Source organism: Candoia aspera, chromosome 4 (genome assembly GCF_035149785.1).
Source record: "Candoia aspera isolate rCanAsp1 chromosome 4, rCanAsp1.hap2, whole genome shotgun sequence".
NCBI lineage: Eukaryota > Metazoa > Chordata > Lepidosauria > Squamata > Boidae > Candoia > Candoia aspera.
Window position 1 is genome coordinate 84,437,344 of NC_086156.1, and position 10,540 is coordinate 84,447,883.

Sequence of the window (10,540 nt, forward strand, 5' to 3'; positions counted from 1 at the left end):
AGTGAACTGGTAGAAGGAGGAAATAGGCGAAGATGCTAGGCAACAGCTTCAGCTACTTTTGGTTTGCTAGGCAGTAATAGAATATTACACTGAATTCACAGTTTTTTTACAATCTGGGAGAAAAAGACTTCCCCAACACTCACATCCATTTCTCTCCAAAGCAATTACTAAAGGAATGGGAACAAAAGTATATTTGTTGACTCGTGTATTAATCCTGGTCATATGGAATAACAAGGCAGAAGGCCTCTGAGCAGAATCTCAGCTAGGTTGAAATGATTTGTCCTTGGGTTGAGCTTTAGCTATTTGCACGCATTTATAATGTTTTGGGGGCAGGATATAGGATGTGGAAAGACAGTTCAGAAGAGCCACGGTGACCTTGATGCAGTTCTTAGAAGTAATGGACTACAGCTACGGAAGTCCAGATATCTATAGATCTCTACCCAGCCACAAATCCTGGGTGACCTTGATCCAATTATTATCTCTCAACATAATTTATGTTACAGCACGTTGTGAGGGTAAAATGGAGCAGAGGAGAAAGGACCATAAATGCTTCCCAAGTGGGCTGCCTTCCCAACCCAGGCATCCTCCAGATGTGTCAATTTCATCTCCAGAATTTCCCAACCAGCGAAGCCACTGCTAAGAATTCTGGGAGTCCACATATCTGGAGGGTGCCCAGGTTGGGAAAAGATGTCCTAGAATAAAACCAGGATATAAATGTAATCGATTATACAACTGGATGGTATGTATATGTGAAGGAATGAATATTGCAGGCTTCTGTGGTTGAGCAGGCTGAATGATATAAGTTATCAGCATAAACAAGTTGATTGCAGGAGATTTGGACCTGGGTCAGACCAGTCCTAAACTGCTACTCTGACCATTACATCACAGTGACTCTTTATTCTAGTCTCTGTTCAACTTGTCCTATCTTGGATTGTTCATGATATCAAGACATTAATTACTTCATACTGTCAAAAAAGAGAATAAAGGAGAAAATCTATTTGCACAAAATTTGCATAAAATAATTAGATATAGAAATGCAAATTTAGAAATAATTATTATAATTTAAATAGGAATGCAAAACATTTCATCCGAGAATGAAAGGCTGTGACCATTTGCCTGCTCAGTCCGATGGAAGAAAAGTTGAATCTTGGCTCTCCTTTATTCTTTTGGTAGTTTACTTTTAATTGGATTTCAGTTAGTTACCTCTTTAAATATAAATGTAAAGGCTCCTTAGAGTCAAACCTGACACCTGGGGATGTCATGGACACATTAATGAGGTTTTCCAATGAGCAATATCCAATGGTTTGACATTGTCTTCTTCTGGGAATTTCTCTTTTTTTTTTTACTTCTCAATTTGGCCTACAGTCTGGATGTTTCCTGATGGTCTGCCATCCAACTGAGTCCCACTATGCTTAGTTTTTCAAGACCAGCTAAAGCCAGTTAGGTACTGCATGCTAACTGGCTTCTTTAAAGAAAAGCTCTTCAAATGAAGGTCTGGTCTCTGAAAATAAGGGTGCATGGCTTCCCTACCCACGTTTATTTATTTATTTATTTATTTGTCTGTCTATCTATCTAATTTGTCTCCTCCCATTGGGGGACTCAGGGCGGTTTACAACAATCAATTAAAAACAACCATAAAATACACAGTAATAAATAATATAAATAAAGGTAAAGATAAGAAGTCCAACTGGCGAAAGAATCTAAAATAGTCCAAGTGTGGGAGGAGTGGTCTATAGCAACCATCCCCATGTAGATCTATTCCCCTCTCCACCCCAAGAGAGGCAGCAGAACCAGGTCTTCAGACTCCTCCGAAAGGCCAGGAGCGATGGGGCCAATCTCACCTCTGGGGGCAGCATGTTCCACATGTTCCACATTCCCCCTCCGTTGAATTTCTGTCTCTATCTGTTCTTTGATCTATTCTTCTGTTGTGGAGCAGATGAGTGACCGAGGTGGTGGGGTTCCTCTCCGCAAGATTGAACGACTCTTCAGCTACTTATATTCCACAGCACCCAAACCAGAGCTGGGCACTGGGGGGACACCCCTGGTATGTGTTATAAAGTGGGCCAGAGTTGGGGATGTGAAGCCAATTAAAATTGCAGTCAGTCTTTTAAAACACTTGGGAGGGGAAGGTCATGGCAAGTGGCTTCAGACAGCTTGACTTTTTAAATATAAATGTTGCCTGTTTTAAAAGACTGTCCTTTGCCATGCCTATGTAAATAAAGAGGAAAAGTGACTTCTAGAAATTTCTGCTTCACCAGTCTTAAGAGAGATCACTGCAGAAATGGGATGAGATATGAAAGATCATCAAAGGGATAAAGTGGGGATCACAAGTGTTCTGATCTTAAGGCGATAGGACAGTAAAGAAAGAAAAATTCAAATATTATTTACTTATTTCCAATTGTCTTCCACTGTCTACTGTTATTGCTCCCAGAAATGCTGAGAACAATATGTGGAAGAAAGCCACAGTAAAATATTCTGCAATAAAATAAGACAATAATTGAAATGCAGCATTTCACTTATATAACAGTTAAAACCACTTCTCAATATATTTTATGCATGTATGAAATGCTGATTAGAACAGCCCATCTGGGGGAGGTGGGCATCATTAGCTCTTTTTTTCATGCCATTTTCATGATCTGAATTGTCCCAGAACCTACAACACTGTGAGGGAAAACAATATAAGTAGGTACTTTTTTGTCTTTCTCCTTGGCAAGACTAGAATTAAGTTTGGGAGCCAATTTACTACAGGAAATTGGCAGGGAAGAGGGAGGACCAAACAACCCCTTCCCCAGCACCATTGCTCAAATCAAAGTTAGAATCCTGTCCCCCTCATTTCTTTATACTAGTGTAAGTGTGTGTGTTTGGGGTAGTGAATCACCAATTGCCACATTTGTGTGGCTCCCAGTGTGCTTCGTGGCAGTGAAGTTAGGGAAATATAACAGGTCTCATGGCAGAGAATGTATAAAACTAATTCTCCAGAGGTTCTTCTAGATGGGCGAGTAACAAGCATGCTTAGCAATGTAGTGTTATGTTCAGCTGGTGACCCATTTTTCTTTACTTCTTGCAAAAACAAGGCCGGGTTTGGCTATGGCCTACCTATTTCCAGACTCTATGCCAAGTATTTCCAAGGCGATCTTCAGCTGTTCTCCATGGAGGGATTTGGGACAGATGCTGTCGTCTATTTGAAAGTGAGTTGGTGTCTTCCTCACTAAATTAGCAAAATGTTCCTTTGTATCTCAGTAAATACAGGTTTATACAGGTACAACTTTTCTGGATTTCCCCGAAGTTTAGCGATGTCCAGGTCAACTCCATGTTATTCAGTAGTATGGTTATCAACTCACTCAAGCCAACAGTTTGAATTCTTCCTCTTGCTCATTCCACCTCACATTCCTTAGGTCATTTGCCTTACATAAAAATAAAAGAGAACCTGCCAATGATACCAGGGGGGTCACTGCATGTGATCTTGTTGAAAGTGTGTCCTGACCTGTGTGATATCTTTCTAGGCCTTGTCAACAGACTCTGTGGAAAGGCTTCCAGTGTACAACAAGTCAGCATGGCGTCACTATCAGACCATCCAGGAGGCAGATGACTGGTGCGTGCCCAGTACAGAACCCAAGAACACCTCCACCTATCGAGTGACCTAAGCAAGCCTCTTTCTGTTACCAGGAAGGGCATTATCCTGCTTCCAAAGGGGAGAAACCAAACTTTGGTGAGGGGGGAAAAAGAAATGATCATCACCAGCATAAAGCCCACCTTGTGTTGTAAGACCTCTGTGAAGTGTTCCTATTGGCTGCCTGGCCAATTCACCAATTAGACAGCATCCTGATCACTTTCCCAGATTTCTTTTTGGAAGTGTGTAGTCTGGATCACTTTCACCATAGCTCTGCATGGAACTTCTCTGCCTCAACCCAGTCCTGCCTTTTGATCTCCTGGATTGGAAGGATCCGAAGGATCTGCTTTCGTCCTACTTAGTGTTTGCACACACCACCTTTTTATTATGTTGACATTGTAATTTCGAAGAAGTTGAGAACTTGACCACTAAGCATTAACTTGTTGAGAAAAAGGAAGCACTCAGGAAGAGAGGGAAGGAGGTCCTAACGTGTGTGGATGTGATTATGTTGCATTTCTTCACATGAAGCAAGCTCCAAGCAAGAGGCTCAAGGACTTTTAAAACATGACATAGGGATGGCAGAGTCTAGGGCATCCGTTGCAGAGAGCAAGCACATTAGAGGACACTGGCTTGCTTTTTAGTATATGCTTTGGGAGTGAGAAATATTCTCTGAGCTGTAGATATTCTTGCATTATGTTCTGTGTGCTTTTCACAGTATGTCTGAATCTCAGACAAGTTGAGGAAAGCAGCATGAGAACTGGCAATTTTAGCACTGGAAGAATCTAGAACGTCACTTAGATTGCACTAGGATACAGCGAGGCCTAAGGAAATTGCTTTGCGAGCATTGAAGGTGGTTTGGGGTTTGATGGTTTCTTGCTTGTCTGTCTCGTCCACTACTTGCACTTTTGGCCAGCACGGCTCAATTCCTAGACTGGCTTGTGTCAGGTTGTAAATCCTTAGTTCCTGCTGGTATGGGAGGAGTTGCATATTCTCCTCTCCACAGGAAAAGTGTTGTGACAAAATTGGGGAGTGGGTGGGGTGGCTCATGGGAGAAAACTGGTAGCAGAAGAAATGGCAAAGAGTGTGTTGAGCTCCATCAGGTGAAGGGTGAGCTGGGAACACTGCAAGTTTCAATCCTGTCCTCCAGCTGCAGCAGAGCAAATGGAATATGTTAATTTCAAGGAGATTTTTCTGGATCATCTGTCTCCAGTGCTTAGAAGCCGTGGGCAAAAAGGGCTGTTTTCCCAACAAATTCAGATGGGGTCAAATATGGGTACCAGTGAGAAGTTCCCCCTTTTGTAGCCCGTTTTTTTTTGTCAGCCATTTGCTCTCCAGTGGCTCTTTGCTATGATCTCACTTTTCTGGTCCCCATTTCAAAACAAGTGGAAATGTTATGTAGGCAGAAAATGGCTTCTGCCTTCTATTTTTATCCTTTAGTTCTAAGCAGGCATTGTGCTTAAGGGGTCTGCCCCAAATCTCCCTGGCTTGCACCTGCCTGTTTGCCACTTGAGCACTTACAAGCCACCTTTCTGTCTCTGCCCCATCCTCTACGCTGGGCTCTTTGTCTGGAAAGGGTCTGTGTTCATATGCATAAATATATATTTTAATTCTCTGGGAGGAACTAGACATGTGCCAGGACACCACTGCTGCTACAGTATTCATTGATCAGCTAAGGAAAAGAAAGAACCATTAATTTTGAATACGATCTTTCTAGTGGTATAGCTTGCTTCTATCGGCATCAACTTTTGGGAGGCACTGTAGCACAGCAAAACGCATTCTACTATGTGTTTGAAGCTCACCTTTGAGATTGTCCCTGAAGATGTCTCTTGATTCATAACATGTTGGTCTTCAAATACACAGAACGCAGCCATACTCAGTGGTGCTGGTTTCTGACACGCCTCTTTGCACAGGAGAGATGTTTACTACTCAAACACGTTATGATGACGCCTAGGGGAGATACAAGTGCATCACATAAAATTTGGGTAGGGGAGTTGGCCTTGAGCTGTTTCTTGCAATGGTCATGGGGCTGGTAGGAATTTAATTATGGAGGGCCATATGTTTTGCACCCTTTTCACAAAGCTTTGTAAGTAATTAGAGGAATGAGAGATTTGGCGCATAAGAATTGACTTGTCTCTCTTTCTCCTCCCAAACATGATCAGTGATAAATGGCTGCAAAGTCATGGGAAAAATCTGGGTATGGGCATCTGGGGTGTCTGTGCACAATGCAAATACAAATGAGACTCCCTTTTGGACTTAGACCACGTAGACCACAATATTGTATGCAAGTACTAAGGGGCAGCGCTTACGTTGTTACATCACAATGCACATTTCATTATTTTGATGAAACCTCCATTCATTGTGGGTATCACCGCCTCTGGAGATTGTCAGTTTTCTCCTGGGTCCTTCATATGAATAACCAATGTCTTAGACATTAGACAGCATTTTGGCTGAAGGAAGCTTTACCATTTTCTTTGAAGGATATTGTAGGAGGAGAGTTATGTTAATCTTTGGCAGCCTTTCTCAACCTTTTGACCCTGGAGGAACCCTTGAAATATTTTTCAGGCCTCGGGGAACCCCTGTACATTCAGGCTCAAATCTAGGCCAGCAGTTACAAAATTATTATATTCGTCTCACATGTAGGCCTGTACGTATGCATTAACAGTGTTCTTAAACTAAGAATAAAGAATGAAACTTGCCTCTTTAATGTGAAGTTGCCCGAATTTGAAATAATTTTTTGAATAAATTGTGATCTCCCAGGGAACCCCTAGTGACCTCTCACGGAACCCTAGGGTGCCACGGAACCCTGGTTGAGAAACCTTGGTCTACAGTAGCAAAAAATCAGGAGTCTGGTAGCTCCTTTCCCAACTAACAAATTTTATTAAAAGGCATAAGCTTTTGTGAGCTGCCTCTCACAAAAGCTTAAGCCTTTTAATAGAATTAGTTGGAAAAGGAACTACCAGACTCCTGATGTTTTGAAGGGCACAATAGTGATGTAATATTTGTGGGGCTGTGTCTCAGTGCAAAGGGTCTCTCTAAGCCAGTGTTTCTCAGCCTCAGCAACTTTCAGCTGGGTGGACTTCAACGGCCAGAATTCCCCAGCCAGCATGCTCTAAGCACTAGGTGTGCCCTTCCCAACCCAGGCTGATCTATCATTACTGCCTTCACTTGGTATTTGCCGCCACTGTCTTGTTTTCTCCCCCTCGACCAGGGTTATAGAAGCAAGGCCAAAAGGAAGAAAAGCCCCTTCCCCTTTTCTGCCGATTGAAACACACTCGAGCACCTTCACCCCCGTTTCTGGAAGTCACTCTGAAAAGGCTTTGTCCTTCTGAGACACCTGGGCCACTGCTGGCATACAAGGCACCCACGTGCAGAATTCCACTTAGCTCCCCCCTCCTCTTCCCCAAGGCACAATTTTTTAAATATTCACAATACTGTACCTCCTCTTTCCTGGATGGTCTCTTCCTTGTGTAATGCTACACCGCCTTTGCATGTTTTTCAAACTTGCGGTTGGCACACGCACACTTGATGTGGCACGTATGGCGTGAAATCTCAACACCAGGTGGCAGGGGTGCTGTGAGGCAGGTTCCCAGATTGCACCCCCTCCCAGATACCTGTTTAGGTAGTGTTTAAACTTTATTAAGGATATGCAACAGCCACAAAAAAATGGGATGGGTGTTAGCTTTAAAGCAAGAGATTGGGCTTCAAAAGACAGAATGAGTATGAAAAAATTAGGCCTATCTGAGGTTATGATTAGGTCCCAGAGAAAAAATAGCTTTGAGGAGAATAGGGTGCTTACTTTGAGCACTGTGCAAAGCCAGACCAAATCCTGTGGCCACTTTGTTGTTACTCACTGCACTTAGAAATCTATGTTACTTTAGATAACTAGTAAAGACAGGATAAAAAATCTAAAAAAAATAGTAAAGGTGGTGTGATAAAATGTTACAAGGAAGTAGGATTGGTGCAATGCCTGCTTTAGGGATAATCACTGTTGCTGTTGTTTGCTTTGTCAGCCTGACCAGCAGAAAAGCAGCAGATCTCTCATAATCCCCAGGAGGAACTCAAGAAGGACTCTCAGGCCAGCTGGCCAAAAATGACAGATTTCTTTTCTGCAGATAGATGCTCCCTAAGGAATATTTCCCATCAGCGAAGTGCTGAGCCAAGCACTTAGGTATTGCTTCCTTCCTCTTCTCAATTTGGAGCAACATCAGTGAAAAACACCCTGCCTTGCTCCATTTTCCTGGAGCACCTGCAGGTTGATGCAATGTTTCCTTGATTCAAGGAGCATCCTCCCTTTCTGTCTCTTCTTCAAGACTACATGCTTTGCAAAACGTCTGATACATTGTGTGAAAAAAAGGTGAAAGGTCCCCTGTGCAAGCAGTGAGTCATGTCTGACCCTTTGAGGGAACACCACTTTCATGTTTTCTTGGCAGACTATAGCGGGGTGGTTTGCCATTGCCTTCCCCAGTCGTAATTACCTTTCCCCCAGCAAACTGGTTACTCATTTTACCGACCTCGGAAGGATGGAAGGCTGAGTCGACCTGAGCCGGCTACCCGAGAATCCAGCTTCCGCTGGGATCGAACCCGGGTCAGGGGAGTTTCAGTTGCAATACTGCCACCTACCATTCTGCAGTACTGCCGTCCAGCCACTCTGAGGCTGAGACATTGTGTACCTAGGGAGAAATACATGAAATTGTCAGTGCCAAGATCCGTAACTCTGCTGCATCCGTAACCCTGCTTCCGATTAGCAGTTATTGTTACTTTGTGAAGTTTGACTCTGGTTCTCTTCCAAAGTTTGGGGACACTTTTCAAACCAACATCAAATGCCTGCTGTCCTGTGCATGGAAAGTCATGTTGTTCAAGAGAGAAAGCTGGCAAAGTGGTGCTATTTTATTATCTACATAGGACTAATTTTGGAACAATGGTTCACCTTAGGATGACATTTCCCTAGAATGTGCTATGCTCTGGTTTTTAAAGAACCAACATTCAACCCAAATCATTTCCCAGAAATAAAGGATTCTTAGTTTTTTTTCTTTTTAGTGTGTTTCCCATAGGTGCAAGGTCCGTTTTTTTCAGATCAACCAAATGTTGTTCCGTTGGTTGCGACAGGAATTGACCAACTGCCTTGTCTCCCGAGCGTGATGTCGGGGGCTGAGAGAGTGACTGGCTCAAGGTCACCCAGCCGGCTTTCATGCCTAAGGCAGGACTAGAACTCTCAGACTCCTGGTTTCTAGCCTGGAGCCTTAACCACTAAACCAAACTGGCTCTCTATAAAACTGTAACACTCTATAAAAAAGATTCCTAGATGCTACAGTCTAAACAAGTGGCATTTCCAAATACAGAAAGACAGCTTGTGGTTGAGATGGTCAAATTCACAATTTTCAGCACTCGAGGCAGGGATTACTAATGCATATGTGTGTGGGAGTATCAGACAGAGAGAGGCTGTCTTTTTAAAATTGCATATATTAAATATTTTATACATAAATCACTGAGCCGTTTGACATTTCAGGCTCTGAAGGTAAACCAGGCTAGATTTAGCCAGCAGTCTCTGCTGCGTGGGCAGTAGCCTGTCCTTACTAGGGATTCACAGATAACAACAGGAGAATAAAGATTCTTTTTGAATATGCAATGCTACATATGGCAATAGAGTTACAGCAGATCAGGAATTTTAAAAAATCATTTTTTCTATATGTATGTGCATTATGCATAAACACACACAGTGGCTTCGTTGAAAAATCTGTTTCCTCCCCCTGCTTTGCATGCACATTTAGCAATGAAGAAAGTTGGGCTGAGATGGGAGGGGTAGGTTAACAAATGCATTTTATGCCATCCTTGGTTTCTCCGAGATAAAACGTGGCCCATTTCTAAGTTAGTCCTTTCCCTGCAAATACCTTGGATCTTTTGCCAAGACCCTTTTGGACTTGGCTCAGAGCCCAGATCCAGCACAGTTTGGGCAAGTCAGGACAGATTTTTATTCCGTTTTTACTATCCCTATGTATTTAGAAACATCTGCAAAGCGTTGCTCCATATTTGTCATTGTCGAGGTCTGCTAGCTGACAAATGGTGGTAGAGCAGCAGCCACACGCAAGGAAAGGTAGGGGATGATTCCTTTTGGCTTTTTGACTCGTTAGCATAAGCCAGTGTTTCTCAACCTCAGCAACTTAAAATGTGTGGACTTCAATTCCCATAATTCCCCAGCTAGCCATGTGACTGGAACTGGACAATTGCCCTTCTTGGAATGAGTGACACTTCGTAAAGTTTAAAGCACCCATTTTGACCTGTAAACCCTCCCCAAGTGAAAAAGACAAGAGTCTGAATATTGCTGTTTTGCTACTTCCAGAAGGACTCAGGAGCTGCAAATATGGGCTGTGCGTTGTCTGTGCAATTTAAGAGCATGGGAGAGGCAAAGTGCATTTCCCTTGAGTCACCTACATTCTCATAACAGAACACGATTTGTTTTTCATCAGCAATATCACAGAAAGGTTTGGAAAGCCCCTTCAATCCCACAGGGCTATTGTAAATTCAGCAAAATGAGACAGAAAGTGAGCAGGGGGTCTCACTGCATGGTGGTCGGAGGTTAAAGACACGCACTGATGTGCTCTTCTTGTAAATAGTAGGCGGCAGGTTGATAAACCCAAATCCTCAGAAGGCATCTGGTCCCAGAACAGACCTTATAGTGGAATATATACAGCAATGTGGGTTCAGCTTCCCCTTGTTCTGCCTTCCAATTTCAAAATTGGATGAAATAAGATGCAAGACCCTCTCAGGTTAATAAGCCCCCAGCTTGCCCTTTCATTCAGGGTGAGGAAAAGCATTTTATGCACTACTGTCCTTCTCCCATACCCCTTTCCAATTTTTTTTTCAAGAAAATATGCATTCGGGGCAAGGAAATACAGTAATGGGAAAGAGATGGTCTTCTTGAAGTGTCTGATT

General features: G+C 42.9%; 1 protein-coding gene across 2 annotated transcripts in view; it reads left to right on the forward strand.

Moving 5' to 3' along the window:
• PDK2 (pyruvate dehydrogenase kinase 2) overlaps positions 1–5,319 on the forward strand; it is a 29,376-nt gene extending 24,057 nt beyond the window's left edge. For both annotated transcript variants that reach the window (XM_063300856.1, XM_063300857.1), the window contains 3 exons: positions 1,937–2,044; positions 3,075–3,188; positions 3,504–5,319. In XM_063300856.1, the coding sequence (XP_063156926.1) occupies positions 1,937–2,044; positions 3,075–3,188; positions 3,504–3,644 (363 nt within the window). In that variant the 3' untranslated portion in view covers positions 3,645–5,319. The remainder of the gene's footprint in view (positions 1–1,936; positions 2,045–3,074; positions 3,189–3,503) is intronic.
• The last annotated feature ends 5,221 nt before the right edge of the window (positions 5,320–10,540 follow it).